Here is a 19,980-nt window from a genome sequence, read left to right as displayed (position 1 = left end):
GGAATGTGAATAGATCTAATAGAACATGAAAATGGCTTATTAACATTACAAAATTAAAGGGAGGAGTCAACATGTCACTGAAAATGGAAACGTTCATATATATGGTCCTTCCGCCATACAGTACAACAAAGGAAATAGCTTTGAGTCAGATGGCTATGGAAATAGACAACATGAAAAGGTGCAAATATGAGGTCTTCAAAATAAAACCTAGGGCTCTATGTTTGTTGCATTTTCCCTGGTCAATAAACTCCAGCATCTATGAAGGGGAAGGAGGTTGAACTTCAAGCATGAAGAAATAGAGTAAAGTTTTTAAAAGGTGAGGGTAGTCATAGACATGGGTCAGTGAGGGCATGTCCAAAGAAAATGGAAGTGTTGATGTGCAAGAATTAAACATTTGTTGGGCTGGGTTCCACTTGCTCTGGATCATGTACCATATGTGATCCCCACACCCACTATACACTTTTGCATCTCCAGAGACCCAGTTGAGCTGGAGAGAGATCTGTGAATGTTAACTAGGTCACTGGGTATGTTCTGAGGCCCCACCCAGAATACCTCAGTGGCCTATTGGTAGTTCTCACTCCCAAAGGTCCTCACGGCTGATTTTTAATGTCTCTGATTATTCTAGAAAAAAATTGAAACTGATATAGAAAAATTAATAAAATAATGTATTTATGTAAAAGCATATTTAACTGGCATAAATTAATGGGGAACATCAATATTAATTAAGATGAATAAAACAAAAACAAACCATTTACATTCACTTATCTCTTCCCCGCAGGTCAGCAGTAGCATTGAAATGAGTGGGAGCGCTCTATATGCCAGCCTTGGCGACATCAAGCCAAGTGTGTCTGACCCAGTATAACTGAGCTCAGCCCCTAGACTTAGTGCTGAATCTGGCAGTGGAGCAGGATGTCAAATGTGATTCATCTAAACATACACATGTTCTCTATTTCCAGGCTACAACACACAGGTACAGAATTTCAGCACTTCCAGGAATTTCAACAGTGACCCACTCCATGTTGTTAGTAGCGTAGTGGTTAGCATAACGCTATTTCAGCACCAGTGACCCGGGTTCAATTCCATCTGCTGTCTGTAAGGAGTTTGTACGTTCTCCCCGTGTCTGCGTGGGTTTCCTCCGGGTGCTCCAGTTTCCTCCCACATTCCAAAGACATACGGGTTAGGAAGTTGTGGGCGTGCTATGTTAGTGCTGGAAGCGTGGCAACACTTGTGGGATGCCCCCAGAACATTCTACGCAAAAGATGCATTTCACTTTGTGTTTCGATGTACATGTGACTAATAAAGAAATCTAATCTTAATCTAACCTAACAGCAGTTCTCTATTGGACTGCCAGCTTTACTGTGAGTTTTGGGCTATGCTTCCAGCTGTATGTTGAAACCTAAGCAGGGACCGTGATAGAAAAACAGTCCAGAAAATATTTGTTACTTTAATACTTCCATACCTGAATTGATAGAATATATTGTCTCATAAAATCATTGCTTACCCTCCAGCCTTGGTAAAAACAGACACAGTGTAAATCCCCTGCTGGCTAGAGTCTCTGACAATAAAAGCCCCTTCTTTACCCTGAAAAAAAAATACATGAAAAGATACTGAACTGTTTTAAAAACCTATGAACTAAAACTTGCAAAAGATTTGGGTGATGAAATTGGACTAAGCACTCATGGTGAAAAGAAGCAGAAAAATAGAAGTGGGCCATTCAGCCCTTTGAGCCTCCTACACCTTTCAATACAATCATGGCTGATCATCCCAATACCATGTTCCTGCTCTCTCCCAACACCACCTCATGTCTTTTGTGTTTATAAGTCCATCTATCTCCTTAAATATATTCAGAAACTTGGCCTCTGTAGATTTCTGTGGCAGTGAATTTCACAGGCTCACCGCCCTCTGAGTGAAGAAATTTCTAAATGTCTTTCTTCATTTCCTGAGACTGTGACTCCTCATTCTAGATCCCCCTTCCAAGATCCCCCTTTCATTCCCCCACCACTGCTTACAGCCTGTCAGAATTTTGTAAGCTTCAATGTGATTTCCTCTTATTCTTCTGAACCCTGGGAATGCAGACCTGATCAATCCAGTCCCTCCTCAACAGTCCCACAATCCCAGGAATCAGTCTGGTTAACCTTAATTGCCCTGTCTCCATTGCAGGTGTATGCTTTCCTAAGTTAGGAGACTGAAACTGTAGTTAATATTCCAAGAGTGGTATCACCTAGACCCTGTATAAATGTCATCAGATTCCTTGTTCCTGTACTCAAAACCTCTTGCAATGTATCATTTGCCTACTTAACTACTTGTTGTACCTGAATGTTTGCGTTCAGTGACTGGTGTACCAGAACACCCAGATCCCCTTGTACGTAAACACTTCCTAATAGATCACCATTCAAGTAATACTCCACCTTTCTGTTTCCCCTACCAAGGTGGATAACTTCCCATTTATCCACATTATCCTGCCTAATATTTGCCTGCTCACTCAACTTGACTAAGTTGCTTTGATTCCTCTTTGCATTCTCCTCACAACTTACAATCCCAACCAGATTCATGCTGGTAACAAATTAAGAAATATGAAGTTTGGTTCTCTCATCCAATCATGGAATAGCTGGGCTGTAAACACTAATCCCAATGGTACTGCACTTATTCCTACTCTCTCTTTCCTATAAACCAATTTCAATCCATGCCAATACATTATCCCGAATCCCATGAAATTTAACTTTGTTCATTGACCTCTTATGTAAGACTTCATCAAAGGCCTCTGAAACTTTAAATGCACCACATTTTATCTAATCTACCAATTACATCCTGAAAAAAGCCTCAGCAGGTTTGTCAAACATGAGTTCCTTTCATAATTCCATGGTGACTTTGTCTAATCTTGTCAATGTTTTCCAAGTATCCTGTTATCAGTGACCCTTGTAAGAGCCTCCAGCATTTTCCCTGCCACTGACATTAGGCTAACCAGCCTATAGATCCCTGTTTAGTCTCTTGCCCTATTTTTTCAAAAATGGATTTGTATTTGCCATCCTTCCATCTGCAGGAAACATGTCATGGTTTATGCAGTTTGGAGAATAACAATCAATGCATCCACTATTTCCTCTTTTAGTACTTTGGGATGCAGATTATCAAGTGCTGGGGATGTATTGTCCAGTAACTTCTCCAGCACATTTTTTACTATTACTAATTTTCTATATCACACAACGTGGTCATCACTACAATGGAGAAATAAAATGCAGATTGAGTGATCACTTTGCAGAACACCTGTGTTCAGCTACAGGGGAGACCCTGAGCTTCCCGTTGCCTGCCACATTAATTCCCCATCCTACTCCTACTCTGAGCTATTGACTGTGGCCTCTTGTACTGATACAACAAGCTCCAATACAAGCTTGAGAAACAACACTTCAATTTCCGTCTGGGCACACTGCAGCATTCTGGACTTAATGTTGAATTCTACAACTTGCAGTAACTTGATTTTTTTTATATAGAGAAATACAGCATGAATACAGGCCCTTCAGCCCAACAGGTCCATGCTGACCACAGTGCCCACCCAGCTAGTCCGAATTTCCTGTGTTCGGCCCATATCCCTCTAAGCCCCACCCTTCTATGTACCTATACAAGTGCTTCTTAAATGATTTTATTATACCTGCTACAACCACTTCCTCTGGCAGCTTATTCCATATACTCACCACCCTCTGTGTGGAAAAATTTCTCCTCAGTTCCCATTTAAATCTTTCCCCTCTCACTCCAAGTCCAGCCTCACCAAAGACTTATACAACTGCAAAGTAATGTCCCAGCTCCTATACTCAATGCCCTGACTGATGGAGGCCTGCGTGCTGAATGCCTTCTTCATCACCCTCTCTACTGGGGACGCTGCTTTCAACAAAATATGCACTTCTACTCCTAGGTCCCTCTGTTCCATTACACTCCCTAGTGCCCTACCATTCACAGTATGAGTCCTATGCTGATTTAACTTTCCAAAATGCATCACCTCACACTTATCTGTATTGAAATCCATTTGCCACTCCTCAGCCCACTTCCCTAACTGATTCCCTGTAATCTACGATAATCTTCTTCACTATCAACAACACCTCCTAATTTTGTCTTTTTTTTATTTATTTAGATAGATTTCTGTCTATCAGTTGCCCATCTGTGATATTGGCTGAGCTAGTTTATTTTTTTCCCCCTTTATATCTACTTTTTCCTCTGGGAGTGGAGAACATGCCCAGCCTGACCAGCTGGGCAGGTCTTCCTGCTCTGCATTTCGCAATTCCTACGTTCTTTTGTCTATGTTCTCACTCTCTAACTGCTTCCATTCACTCATTGACTAGATATGCCACTGATCACCCTGGTTTCACCCTATCAGGGACATTCCCCTCTGCCATCCTCCCACCAGCTTAACAAGCTTCTTTTGTCTCCTTCCCTTTTCTGGCAAAGGGTCATTGACCTAAAACGTTAACTCTGTTTCTCTTCCCACAGATGCGACCTGCTGAGTATTTCCAGCATCTGCAGTCTTTTTGATTTTCACTATTATTTTATTTAATTGCATTTCCTGTATTTGTTCAATTGATTTCCTATTTCTTTGTTTCCCATTGTAAATTCTCCTATTTGTGATTGTAAAGGGGCTACATTTGTTTTCACTAACCCTTTTCTCTTCACAGACTTGTGGAAGCTTTCACAGTCCACTTTTATATTCCTTGCAAATTTATTCTCATATTCCATTTTTATTCTCGTTTAATCAATCTCTTGGTCCCTTTTTGCTGAATTCTAAATGTCTTCCAGTCATCAGGCATGCTACTTTTTCTGGTAATTTTACATGGTTATTCTTTCGATCTAATCCTGACCTTAACTTCTTTTGTTAACCATGGTTGGGTCGCTTTTCTTCAGCCACTGAAGTCAAACAAAAAGAAAAAAATATAAATGGCTACTGGTTCACTAAGGACATGTTTTGCACCACTGATGAAAATCAATTTCATTCACTTCCTCTTGAAAATATTAAAAGAGCTTAAAAGATAAAAATAGTCTCATAAGTGACTAACCACATATATTTCTGCTTTTTTAAATGCAGTTCCATGTAATATCCCACACAATAATCCTAATGCATAATTATTTGTAAATATTGGTCAAAATAATATTTTTTTAAAACATAACATGTAACTTTAATTTAAATGTACATCCAAAATATAATTGTGGAAAGTTCTATATAATTTACCTCTTGCCGAAGAAGCTGTTCTGCTTTGCTCCTTGTAATATTTTTACAATACCACCTAGGAGAAAGGGAGATTGCTATTATCATCATTTCTATGTGTGATGTTTGGTATAGCAGTGCTGCACTTACAATGAAAAAGACCAATACTTCTTTGTACAGCAATTCCTCGATTTGCAAAGGGAAAAATCAAAGAAGCTGGGTGAAATGCATCATTGGCATTTCAGTACAGTGTATTCCAATGTGTGTAGAGTGGCATACTATTCCTTACAGTTTAAATTAGATTTGTGAATCTAAGACATGTAGCCCCAAAGAGTCAATGTTGAAAATGTGTAAATTGAACATTCATAACTTGAGAAATTGCTGTATTCTTATCTCAGACAGGTTTTTTTCATTTCTGTCCATTCTGGAGCTCTGGATCTCAGCTGAGAGAAGCTTAATGATCAACGCTTCTGTTTGTTGTATCTTTCCATTGGTTGACAATCATCACCACTGGCCAACTTTAGCAATATTTCAATAGATACTATCGGCAAAGTTTAAAACTGAAGGTCTCCTGGCTCATGATATTGGGTACAAATAGAAGGGAAAAAATTTGTATCTCACAAGTCTAGGAAAGATTTTAAAGCATCTGGAGTGACGGGACAACCGCCACACAGTTTTGCAACTTTGACTGTTGACCTGCTCAACAATTGGTTCAGGATTATAAAATGCAATGAATTGAAGCACAAATCTTTCATATAATTCCATTCTTCCAAGTCACCCTGGGAACTTCGGCACCACCAAACAATTTGTATCACACAAATGTATCATAGGACTGAGTACCACATCAGTTTGTACCACACATGACAGCACCAGGATATTGCTGAGTTAGAGGCACATATTCATTTTTAAAGGACTACTTCTTAATAATATAACAGAATTCTTGCTAATATTGAAATGGCAAGCAGTTACAGGGTGAACTTACTCAAATGCTTCTATATTATTAGATTTCTTCTCGGTCACATAGTTGCTTGGAATGAATCCTTCGTTTCTGAAATAACACATTAATTATTCTCTGTTTTACAGCAATCAGATTAATGAAGCATAGTAAAAGCATTTGACAGTCTGCAACCTAAATGCAAAGTTTGGGAAATGTGCTTATTCTTCTCAAAGTTAAACATTAAGATGCTTTTGTGTTATACTATGGCATTACACAAGCAAATTCATCATGGTGATGACTATTGAATGGTTCCCTTATATGTTGACGTGGACTCTTGACCTCACAATCTACCTTGCTTGACCTTGCACCTTATTGTCTACCTGCAATGCACTTCTCTATAGCTGTGACACTTTACTCTGTATTCTGTTATTGTTTTTGTCCTGTACTACCTCAATGTACTGTGTAATGAATTGATCTGTACAAACAGTATGCAAGACAAGTTTTTCACTGTACCTCAGTACAAGTGACAATAATAAAACAATACCAAAACCAATACCACTGCAGAGATGGGGAAGGAGACAGCAAGGTCCACGCACAAATGAGTACAGGCTGAGAACATAGCACCATATCAGTGCCAAGGTACCTGGACAGCAACACCAGGCACCCAGGAAGGAACTGAAAGTGATATGAAATGCTAGAAATGACTATACATAAAACATAGATTACTTTAAATATTTATTCCCCTCAGAGTAAAGAAGTTCCTTCTTAAAATTTTTAAGTATACTTTTCCCTCTCCTCTGTTTATGCCTGCAGCTATTTGACTTGAATCAGTTTGATAGCACCTCCAGAAAAGTCCAGCAGAATCTACCTTCAGGTAGGGCTTTAAACTAAAATTCTGATTCACCCGGATGTTAATGATATCTTGATGATGTTTGAAGAAGAGTAGAAAATACTTCTGCCTCCCACCCTCACACAATAATCCCATAAAAATAAATGATGTGTTAATAAATAAAATAAATAAGCTGTTGCCGTTCATGAAACACTGTTGAGAGAAATTGTCTGCCATATAATACAAGTCAGCATGATCAGAAATCCACAGAATGATAACGATGTTTCAATGATAGAGGTCATTATGTGGTTGCAACAGATCTGGCATTCTGCAACATAAACTGGAGATGAATGGATTCCCTCTGGACAAATGATTGTAGCAGCATATACCAACTTATCCCAAGTTCTCTGCTATTCTTGTGTACCCATGGGAGGACAGGAGAGGTAAGAAAGGGAACTGTCGGTGGTGGCTGGGTGAGGATATTAACATTTTTCCCTTAAGAATAGACCATGGAAACCACCACAGATTTTAGGACAAATACAAAAACTATTATTATCATTTTTGAATGAAGCATAGGTGGAAAGAACTTTCAGTATGAATAGATTACTCCCTTATTTAGAATTTTAAACAGAGCCACGTTTTAAAGCTGAAGTCACATAGACATGAACAATATATCTCCCAGGACTACAGTCTCACATGCTGTTCTACAGCTGTGATTTATGCTCTCCAGAGAAGGAGCAATGAGTTGTCTTGTCAAATCCATCATAACTCAAAAACATAAATTCTATATTTTATCAAATGTGCAAAAAAGTGTCATTCTTACCCATTCTTGTCTCTTGCTTTCCACCAGTGAGGGTCATGTTTCTGAAGTATTACGTATTCTTCGTACCTCCTGATACTCAGGTCAGTCGGTTCCTGGGCACAGAAATCATACAGAGCGATCACGATGACCTCCCCTCCATCCTCATCATTAGCAGGGGGAGGTGGTGGTGGCTTCCTTCTTGATGGGACCCCTACTGTCCTGTTCACCTGAACAGTGACATAGCATCATAAAATAATAAATAAAATGCACTCTATAAAAATATTGTTAACCACTGCAAAGTATATACCATCAAAATAATGATAGCACAGTCATCTGTGCTAAATATATTTTCACATCCTTTAGCAGTACAGTGGATGCATCTTATAAATGGACATATTGACATTCTTTTCAGCATAATTAGTTGCTTTTGAAATGCACTTCATGATGTAACATTAGAACAAGATCCCTTTCAAAAATGAAAACCTGCAGACGATGAAAAACAGAAAATGCTCGGGATATTCAACAGGTGAGGCAACAGCTGTGGAGAGAGAAATAATGACTCAGTTTAATGACCATTCAGTAGATGGAAAAAGTTATTGACCCAATGGAGAGAAAGGGTTTCAACGGTTATAGGCATAGAAAGGGTTTAGACGCGTATAGGCCAAATGCAGGCAGGTAGTACCAGCTCTGATAGACATCTTGGTTGGCATGAACGAGCTGGACAAAAGGGCCTGTTTTCATGCTGTATGACTATGACTCTATGACTCTAAAATATTAACTCTGCTTCTCTCTTCATGGATGCTGCCTGACCTACTAAACATTCCCTTGAAGTCAATGTACATAAAATTAAGCCAATGGAAAGGCCCTAAAATATCAGTCCAAACAATTCAGGTAGACTCCCACTGCTTCCAGCCTTTTACTTCAGCTTTAGCATCACTTTGAAGAGGCTGCTGCTTCACAGCAGCACTTACATTGTTGAGCAAACATACTTTTAGACTGGATTGTGGATGGAATTCACATTGATGATGGCTGATAAACTCAAAGAATCTGAATTACTATCCTGATGATGGGTAAATATAATTTGCAATGTTTTTTTAAACAGCAAGGGTGAGAATTTCCTCAAGAAGTTCTGCTGAGAACTATGGCAAAAGAGCTATGGGAACCTCAGATCTCCAGGATCTTTTGACAAATTTATAGTGGAAGAGTGACTGAATCCTGAAAAAAATCCCCACAATGTTTATGAAAATAGCATGTAATATTATGCTTGCACTACACAGTGTTAAAAAAATCATAGCCAATTATATTAACAGAGGCTTGTTTAAACACTACTTAATTTAAATATTCCCATTGTATAATTGTTAATCCCAAGTGTTATCCGAAAACAGTATTAAGGTGATAATGTTATCCTGCCTTCTGATGTATTGATTTATTTGTTTAAAAACAAATATCACAATGATGATACTATGTGCCTGTGTCAACAGATGTTTCTTATAATGGTTTAATAAGTCTACTTGCAGAGATTGTATTTAAAATATATTCAGATGTGACCTAAACAGTAAATTAGTTAAGAGGAATCTGTAGAAGTAAATGAAATGCTTCACCAACAAACCCATATAATTCAAAGAAATTACTTGTTTTGTTAGCTGTGCAAGTGAAGTTCCTTTTCTCACCCAGTGCATAGAGTCAACTATATCTGATGAAAACTTCAGGAGATTGAATTTGAAAGCAGAATACAAGGTTAATGGCAGGACTATTGGCAGTGTAGAGAAACAGAGGGATCTTGGGGTCCACGTCCATAGATCCCTCAAGGTTGCCGCACAGGTCGATAGGGTTGTTAAGAAGGCGTATGGTGTGTTGGCCTTCATTAGCCGGGGTATTGAGTTCAAGAGCCGCAAGATAATGTTGCAGCTCTATAGAACTTTGGTTAGACCACGCTTGGACTATTGTGTTCAGTTCTGGTCGCCTCATTATAGGAAGGATGTGGAAGCTTTAGAGAGGGTGCAGAGGAGATTTACCAGGATGCTGCCTGGATTGGAGAGCATGCCTTATGAGGATAGGTTGAGCGAGCTAGGGCTTTTCTCTTTAGAGAGAAGGAGGATGAGAGGTGACTTGATAGAGATGTACAAGATGATAAGAGGCATAAGTCGAGTGGACAGTCAGAGACTTTGTCTCAGGGTGACAATGGCTAACACGAGGGGGCATAATTTTAAGTTGATTGGAGGAAGATATATTGGGCATGTCAGGGGTATGTTTTTTACACAGAGAGTGGTGGGTGCGTGAAACTCACTGCCGGCAGAGGTTGTGGGGGCAGATACATCAGGGACATTAAAGAGACTCTTAGATAGACACACGAATGATGGAGAAATGGACGGCTATGTGGGAGGGAAGGATTAGATAGATCTTAGAGCAGGATAAAATGTCGGCACAACATTGTGGGCCAAAGGGCCTGTTCTGTGCTGTAGTGTTCTATGTTATATGTTCTATGTTCTAAAACCATGCTTTTGGTAAACTAGTTCCCTGGGATGTTATACGAAGGTTAAGCGTTTAGTCATGACTTCTAAATTATATTTAAGAGAAATAAATGATAAATTAATTATGATAAAAGGAAGAATTTAAGTATTTAAAAACAAATATATAGCACCCCATGATAAACTTTAATGTAAATACTATTAATGCGGTTATCTGTAATGGTTCAACATCCTTTCCCAGTGTGGATTCTCCCAGTGATAAAGAGCCTCAAGCAACATTTATGATTGCCACTTTCCTAAAAATCTTTACCTATCTGTCACCTCAAGTAAGGCCACAGTTGTTCATTGTTCCTTACCAGTGCAAATAGATTACTAACAGATTATTTATTAGATGGTCAATCTGACATGAAAATTGCCTCTCTGTGATTGTTGTGAAAAATTTTCCTCTCAACTGGACGCATAGATTCACATAAGGTGAGGTGTTATTTTTTGTCATTTGTCATGAAAACATTACGAAAATACTTCACCTACTCGGTAAATATTTGAAGAAGGATACGATGGCTGGCGCTCATTCAAAGGATAGTCATCCATGAGATCATTATCTTCCAAGCTCATCTGAGTTGTGACAGCACTAAGATTGAATAAAGATAAACAATGATTAATTATATTACTGTATGGATTACATGGATGCTCAATAAAAACTTAGAAACATACTTTCAGCTGAAAGGAATTAAAAACACAGCTTACCGCTTTTGAACAGAGCAGCAGCAGCAGCAAAACACTGACTGGATGGTATGGTCTGTGAAAACAGGAAATTTCAGCAACAGCACTACATTAACTGGAAAGACAAAAGCACAAGTGCAGCAGATAACAGAAATCTAAAACTAAAGCTATTTTAAAAAGGGGGATGGTATATATTAATCATGCACAAATGCAATTATTTGGGACAAGTTTTATTCTGGAATTTAACCAATATACATATTTAACAATCCACATCCCTCAGCCCAAGAACTGCACTGCCTTCATTAAATCCAGGTAAATTGTAATCTGGGACTATGTTACAAAAATAAACAGCATAAAAGATTGCAGAATTTGAAGCATTAAATGAATTATACCCATGGCTGTTTTGCATTGAATTATCTGTGATCATGTTGATTTAAAAATCTATTCACCAAATCAATTTACCCAAAACAATACCCACCCACAATATCATCCATGTCCCAGAATGGAATGGATCCGTTTGTCACATTGTGCCTTGTAATCTTGGGTGAATGGGCACGTGTGATCACATTAGTCCAAATTGTCAATGATCTGCGGGTGCAGTGACCGACATTCTGTTGAAGCCTCACTCGGGTCTGTTTCACAATGAATGTTACAATTACTTTAAATCACTTTAAATTCAGCTTTAATGAATTAAAATTCTTTCAGTTGATCCACCTTTGGTTGTTAAGAGCCATAGCCAGCAGTCAATTCTACACACTCATTGGTCTCTGTGTTGCAGGAATTACCTGAATAAATCTTCTGCTTAAATTGGTTTAAATTCCGGCTTAATGAGGCCAAAACGGTTACATTATAGTCATTAATTGACTAAATTACAATCAATTATGCTGATTGTTTGGAGGTTTTATGTTTGGACCTATGCTAATGAATTTGCTGGGAAATTTGAGCATTACTGCACTCTGGCAAATCCAGTTCAAATTCCAGGACATTCTGGGTGCAATTTCCTGGATATGGAAACTCTTTGCAGTAATTTCTGTCCACCTCCAGCATGTGCCAGTGGATCTCCCATTCATAAAATCCCCAGCATATCAGAGCTGAGGCAATTTTACGGGAGAGGGCACCCTGCTCAAGTCCTGGACAGAACAAGCTGCAAACTGTCCACACTCACTACTGACATATGTGGTAAGTATAGACTTACCTTTCAGTGATCTGTTATTGTGAATTAGCTGGCAGAAGCTGCCCTGATTCTCATCAGTGAGTCACTGAGAAGTGCCAGGGCCTTGCACAACAAATGCCAACACATGAGGTGAGGCAAGAATGGAGGCAGTTTGGTGGTCAGCTAAAGCAAGTCCTACCCCACAATATACCTGTGAAATATTTTGACAGCTGGTAAACCTACACTCCCAGACTTAGCCAAAAGCCAAACTATCAAGGGCTTTAAAACATCTTAAAGATTAAAACCTAAAAAAACTTTAAAGCACTGTTCTGGGTGCAATTTCCTGGATATGGAAACTCCTTGTAGTAATTTATGTCCACTATTAAATACTTCAAAACACATTTAAACAATTAATTCAAACAAATATATATGACCTTCTTACTCTGGAGCCTGGCAGCCATTCCTTTCCATTCAAATGAAAGGACTCACTCTTCCTGAATCTGATATATTCAAAAGTTGCTCAGAGAGCAGCTTCTCCAAGTGCAGTTCTGGGGATTTCCAGCAGGTTCACAGATGGGAAATCCCTGCCTGAGTTCATCTAGTAAGTTCAGTACCTCCATGTTTGTGCGGGAATCCCAAGCGCCTTGACATTTTCAGGAGTGAAAATTGACAGTTTGTTGCGTTATTGCAGGCACTGCCCAGCAAGTTCCAATGCTGAATGCTAGATGATACCATCTCTGAGATTTACCTTAGGCATACCTTCTGCTGTGCAACTCTTGCGCTGATAGACTAGGAACATTAGGATTTCAGCCACAAAGAGTTTATATTATTTAGCATATACAAGAAATTTTGTATAATGGATTTACTTATAGGTCAATACGTGTCTTCTGAATGAAACAATGCAATTAATTTATCTGAAGTAGTGAGCACTTACTCCCTTAGAACAATGTCAATACCATGTAAATAAATGATATGAACACTACCTTGTTATTTCTTTTTTTGCACTGTATTTATTTATTTTTAAATTCATAGTAATGTTATGTCTTTGCACTGTACTGTTGCTGCAAAACAACTAACTTCACATCATAAGTCGGAGATAATAAATCTGATTCTGATTTTGATATTACACTGGTCTATAAGTTTAGGTCTGTTCCTAATTAACTAACTCTCCCACGCTTACCTCCGATCACTCGTGTGTGAGTTCCTGCTTCTCAAACCTTCAAAATGCTCTATCCTTGCCTTAGTTCCAGGCTAATTTTCAGTAATGTACTGAACAATTTAGCAGCAGAACCTATATAGTAACTGAGTTTAAGCTACAGTATTTATCATATGTCACCATAAGTCTGTATCCAAATCTTCACAGTGTCTGGATCATTGTAACACAGATATCATTTTATGTTTAAAATATCAGGCATATTTTAGTCCGGTTACATATTTATACATTTATATTATCTTTCTAACTGACGTTTCAAATAAAGATTTGGGGCAGAACCTTTAACCTCTACAGAGGTGCAAGCAGGTAATACACCAGTTACACATCAACCACTCGTCAAGCAAAAAATGCTGGAATACTCAACAAGTCGGACCACATCTGTGGGAAGAGAAACAGAGTTATATTTGTTCAAAGGTACTTTGACCTGAAATGTTAACTCTATTTCTCTTCCAAAAGATGCAGCCTGACCTGCTAAGCATTTCCAGAATTTAGATTTCTTGCACCTGCAGTTTTTTTGATTTTTGACCACCCAATCTAACCTTTAGTCATAAAATGTAACCAATCAGCAAACATCACCTTCACACCCTGACAATGTATATCTGCTCTTTCCACAGGTACATTCATTTCATTTCAAAGCAATCACAATTACACCACAAGTTAAATATCTTCTAGCGTTTCCTACTTTCAACGTTTCAACCTAGTCAAAATCAGTTCCTTTTCATGACTCACAAGTGTACGTCCAATGATGGACGGAGTAGTTTATTATTCATTTCAAAGTCAGAAGTTGAAAGTTCTTCCCTACAATTCCTGGAGGTAAGCTACCTCCAGCCCTTTGAAACTAACCTACTTTCATACAGTTATTCCTTTCCTTGCGTTTCTTATAAATGATGGAGTGAAATTAACCTAAGCAGTTCTGAAGAAAACTTTTCAAGTATTTCACGTTTTTTTCAGAATCTCCATTTTCCCTTTCACTCCTTGTGCTCAGAAATCCTGAGACTGGGACTCCCAATTCAGACAGCTGATCTTTATTATATCATTTCCTATCCTATATATTTCACACTGGCAATTTATATGAAAAACTTCAACTTTATCATAATTATATTTTGCAGCTTCCCCACAGTGCATAAAAAGCTGCCATGTAGCTTAACCTGCCTCCCTAAGATTCATGAGTTATACATAAACATAAAGGGAATCAACATGAGATTATTTTTAAGAAACTAAAATATTATCATGAAGTTTACCCAATAAACAATGCAACCAAACTCACCATAAATTGTCAATAAAGGGTTACAGTTTAGGAGGGTGCAGAGGCAGCAGTTAAATAACCTTTATTGACAGATTCCAATGAACTAATATAGCAATCTGACAGCATGTCTGAATAATTCAGTAACACTTGATTATAACTTATCCTAAGTTAGCTACATAATAGTGATGTAATGATAAAGCAACCTGAATAGAGTCATAGAAACAAGCCTTTTGGCCCACCGCATCCATTGTAATCCCACTTGCTGGCATTAATACTATATCCCTCGATGCCTTGCTCATTCAACTACCTGTTCAGATGGCTCTTAAATGTTGTTACTGTTCTTGCCTCCACCACCTCCTCTGGCAGCTCATTCCAGATATCAATCCCTGGGTTATGAAAGCCTAATTTACAGACACCTTTACTAACGATTGAGCTCCCATTATAGCATTAAATTCAAATGTTCGACATAGGTACATACATTCACTCCTACCAGTTTCTTCTCTCTCTCCACTTCTAATAATCGTTCGTTCTTATTAGTCTTATTTTCTTTTGACGCCACTCATTGCAATACTGTGGAGGTACGGTTACCATATTGAGTGATATTTGTGTATTTTCTGACATGGACAAAATTGACTTATGGACATCTATAAAAATGGAACCCATTGCCCATTGGCCAGGGATGTACTCTTTGTGTGAAAAATTTACCCTTTAAATCCAAAAAAGAATAAAAGGGGATACATTGGGCATTTAGTATAGGTAAATCAGAAAAGGGATGGAGAGGGAGAATGGGGAACAGAAAATAATGTTTTGTGAATATTTCTGAAAGCAGTGAAGTTGGCAGAAGTGGTAGAAAGAGAGAGACAGAAGTAAAATAAAATTTCCCTTGTTATTTAATACTTGCTTATCATCAGTTTCACAGTAAAATCAGTTAATATTTCTTAGTATAGTACTTGGCAACTTTTAAGCAAAGAGAGAATGCTCATCGTAAACAAGGTTTGCAAATAGTTTCAAAATGTCTATGTTGTTAGAATGTATACAGGACTTGATAAATTTCACACTGTTAGAAAAAACTTCTAAGTGTCTCATAGTTTTGACGGAGTGGGTGGTGAGTTTGGGCAAACTTTGCAAAAAAAGGAAGTATCAGCAGTGTCGAGAAGGTACCTTATCTCAATGGCCTGTCGGTAACCAGGCAGATGGCCTGGATCAGACAGGTTGGGCGGAGGATTTTTTCACTTGCTAGCCCATTCACCTGCAGCATATGCCAGATGTTAGCAACAGTTGGCAAAAAGAGAGGTGGTTGTCCCTCCTGCAAACCAATGAGAAAATGGGGGCAATGCATACCCTCAAAAAAGTTATGTCTGCTCATAGTAGAGGACATTGACATTATTACAGATTGATCATAAACATTGTAATGAGCATTATTTATTACTTATTTATGAGATGTGTACATTATTCCAATGGCTGTCTTTATTGTTCATTCATAATTGCCTTCTAAGCTGAGGTGGCAGTTAACAGTCAGTCAAAAGAGTCACAAGTAGACTAGATCAGACAAGGATGGCGCATTTCTTTTTGCAAAGGACATTAGTGCATCAATGGATTTATGAAACAGTCAACAGTTTTATGGTTGCTATGACAGAAACTGACTTTTTCCTTCACATTCCTTATTTATCTACTCAGCTGAATTTAAATTCTCCACCTCTCCTGGTAGGATTCAGTAACCCACCATTACAAGATGAAGGCATCTTCCAGAATATATTTTAAATGGTACTATAATGAAGAAGTAATCTTTCATGTTATATGATTTCCAAATGTAAAGCATAAATAAAAATGCAAATCTCTACAACTTGGCTGAATCCTGATTTGACCTTCATATTAACATCGCAGCCACTTTAGTTTCTATCTTTAAAATGTATCCTTGCTTCATTCTCCCCTTATAAAAATAATATAACATAAAGATTAAAATAAAAATAAAACAATTAATCATAAAATTATTTGAAAGAATGTGGTATTTGTTGCTGATGGATATACTTCTATCACTGTCAGTTTTTAACACTTTTGAAACAGAATGCAATAAACGCTGTCCTAATCTTTGTTAATAACATAGCCATTTAGATCATATAATTCATAAAAATAAAAGCAAAACTATTCCCTTGTGTGAAGGAATATAATAAAGGACATGAGGGGAACTCTGGCCATCTCACCTACAGACTGAATATGAAACTTATACTGAACTAGCATCAGATTTTGAGGTCTCCTTTAGATGATTCTCTTATTAAAAATCCAACAAAGTTCTTCCATATGAATAGAGAAATGGGTTAAAACCATATATATATATAAATCTAAATTTTTTGCCTGTTTTGGAGTTAAGATAAAACTACCTGGATAATTCTCAGTCTCTCAGGTTTTATTAAATTTGGCAACAAGGAGTAGAATTAAACAGATTTATTGAAGAGTATTTTGCACAAGAACGTCACAAAACTGAAGTGTAAGCAAGTCATCCTTGATCCCAAGGGACTGCCTATATGGAAATGTTATAAGGTTTATTATCAGTGTTTGATGATGAACGTCCATTTTTCTTTTAAAATGTGCATCAGTCCCATTGCGTCACAGTCCAACAAAAGTTCCTGAGAATGATTGAATTCACTGAGTTAGATCCACAGTCATACAGAACAAAAATAGGCCTTTGGCCTACCAAGTCCACACCAAACATCAATTTACACTAATCCTACGCTAATCTCAATTTTTATTCCATCAACTCTCCCCAGATTCTTGCTAACTAACACACATCCGGGGCAATTTACTGTGGCCAATTATTCCAGTAAACCACACGTCTTTGGGATGTGGTAGGACCCAGAACACCTGGGGATATCCACACAGTCACTGGGAGACTGTACAAACTTCACACAGTTAGTACCAGAGGTCAGGATTGAACCCAGGCTGCTGGAGCTGTGAAGCAACATCTCAACTAGTTGTGCCACCATGCACTACAGATTTCAGCTTGAGTTCTTCCTTACTCTCCTGTCTAATCTAATATATGGTATTAGTCCTATATGTGCCTCTGGACTTCAGTTTTTCTTAATATGTCTTAACATCAACACACCACTTTAGCCATTTTATCCATTCTTGACTCTATTGAATTTATTATGTTGTGGCTTGGAACATTAGTTTTATTAGCTTTATGAATGTTTATGCTAGTTTTTAACAAGGTATCCTATAAAATGGATGGTATATTTTTAGATACAAAACTGTAAAGATGTTATTAGGATTATAGATATGACACATCAGCACTACCAGTCAGGATATGGATTGCTAAATATAGCAAAACTGGTAGGAGGTGTAGTTTTGTTCTTTTAATGTTCCACTTATTCATAAACTGAGCAGAAAGAATCAGAGAAACTTTCAAAGGAATACAAATTATATAAATTTGATAGATCATTTAATACAAATCTCTGTTGTTGATATAGTTAAAGTTAATCCTATATCATGAAAACATTATTTATGACTATTCCTCCAAATTCAAAAGCAAGATTTTCATTCGGGTAATGAGAGATTTTAGCATAACACTATTACAGCGCCAGCGACCCGGGTTCATTTCCCACTGCTGTCTATAAGGAGTTTGTACGTTCTCCCCGCTTGTCTGCATGGGTTTCCTCCAGGTGCTCCAGTTTCCTCCCACATTCCAAAGATGTACAGGCTAGGAGCTGTGGGCATGCTATGTTGGCGCCGGAAGAGTGGTGACACTTGCAGGCTGCCCCCAACACATTCTCAGTAATGCAAAAAGATGCATTTCACTGTGTGTTTCGATGTACATATGACTAATAAATAAATATCTTATCTTACCTTCTTCGGGAACAGTCCCAGTAAGCTCATTACAAAACTAATCTACAATTAGCTACCAATTTGAACTAGTTTTATTTATTCACTTCTCAGGATCTGGGCATAGCAAACAAGGCTAACATCTTTTGCCCAAACTCAATTGCCCATGAAAGGCTGTTGATAAGACACTTGATTGAAATACTGTAGCCCTACTGATGAAAGAATTGCTACAGAGCCACTAGGGAGGGAGATCCAGGATTTCAACTCACTGACAAAAAGGGCATTTAGTTCCAAGTGCAGATGATGTGTAACTTGGAGGGGAGCATGTCCCTGCTGCCCTTAACCTTCTTGGTGCTAGAGTTTCTGTAAGAGTTGCATAAGTGCTAACTTTTACGGCAGTGCATCTTATAGATAACACACTGTGGCCGCTGTGTGCTGGTAGTGAATTTAGTCAGTAATCTGAAATATAAGGAAGAAATTGGCTTTTATGTAACCCCAGACAAGGTTGACTCTTTACTGTCCTCTGAAGTGGCTTGGTAACTCATTCACTTTTATTATGACCACTATGATGAATCGGAGAAAGGATAAAGCAGATGGACCACACCATCAGATTTGGATTGTATTAGCTTTCATCAAGTCCTCAAATGCAACTGCTGTACAGCTTCTCAATTGTTATTCAGAAATTTGTACTTCTATGATGTAAATGTCCTTAAATTAAATACCTTGGGTGTGAGGCTCTAGTCTTTTACCACTTGATTTTCAGGGTCACTGGTGTCAGGAACATACGGGAGCTGATCTTTTTTACCTGTTAAACTTGAGAAGCGCAGGCCAGTGGTAGTGTCATTCTCAAAGGGGCTGACCAATTCAAATCAGGCTAGAAATAAAGTCTAGGATCTTTTGGACCCACTTACTGAATTGCCATTATAAGCAGAATCATAAGCAACGATGGCAGTTGCTGGGAATTCTAAATGTTACAAAGGCTTAAGAGGATTATTATCTTAAAAATTCTTCATCTTTCAGTAGAACTTCCAGTGCTTTATTAAATAAGATTTTACCCTTTTCAAATACACTATCCTCCTTTTTTTATTCTCTTCACTTCCTGCTCTCAGTCTCTATAAATTTGACTATTTTAACATTAATAATGTGCCATCAGTAGCTGGAGCTGTAAGTAAAGAAAATAAAATGACCCTCTACATTGTGGGTACAGAGGTTGAAGGTGCAGAGAACTTGGCCCTCCAGAGAGGACAGGCAGCACACAGGTGCAGGATAAAGAACACTGAGGTTTCTGTCTCTCCCAGGGCACCGCCACCAACTTAAAAACGTTCTCATTTTCTGCCAGACAGCAGGTGCACAGAGAAGTTCATCTTATCACGCCATCTGACTTTTTTTTCTGTGGAAGTGGTTTATCGTCATTTGACAGCTCCTCCCATTGGCCAACTCAGACATTAGAAACTCACTGTTTGTGTACGACTTTAGGCCTTAACCTATAATTTATCAGGCTGTTGTGCAAATGTATGTTTCCCCCTCTTCTTTAATGGCTGTTCTGTGATTTTTATATTTTGTAATCAACTTTTTTTCACTTCAGTTTCTTTAAAATATGGAAACCTA

At 38.1% G+C, this 19,980-nt stretch overlaps 1 protein-coding gene across 1 annotated transcript in view; it reads right to left on the bottom strand.

Moving 5' to 3' along the window:
- The window catches only part of txk (TXK tyrosine kinase), a 38,100-nt gene that overhangs the window by 12,750 nt on the left and 5,370 nt on the right, over positions 1 to 19,980 (bottom strand). Inside the window, exons 2-7 of the mRNA XM_052039695.1 lie at positions 10,969 to 11,020; positions 10,753 to 10,852; positions 7,775 to 7,980; positions 6,168 to 6,233; positions 5,210 to 5,264; positions 1,502 to 1,581 (exon numbers count right to left, since the gene is read on the bottom strand). Coding sequence (XP_051895655.1) covers positions 1,502 to 1,581; positions 5,210 to 5,264; positions 6,168 to 6,233; positions 7,775 to 7,980; positions 10,753 to 10,852; positions 10,969 to 11,020 — 559 coding nt within the window. The remainder of the gene's footprint in view (positions 1 to 1,501; positions 1,582 to 5,209; positions 5,265 to 6,167; positions 6,234 to 7,774; positions 7,981 to 10,752; positions 10,853 to 10,968; positions 11,021 to 19,980) is intronic.

Source organism: Pristis pectinata, chromosome 2 (genome assembly GCF_009764475.1).
Source record: "Pristis pectinata isolate sPriPec2 chromosome 2, sPriPec2.1.pri, whole genome shotgun sequence".
NCBI lineage: Eukaryota > Metazoa > Chordata > Chondrichthyes > Rhinopristiformes > Pristidae > Pristis > Pristis pectinata.
Note: the sequence above shows the minus strand (reverse complement) of the source record. Positions and strands in the feature narration are given on the sequence as shown.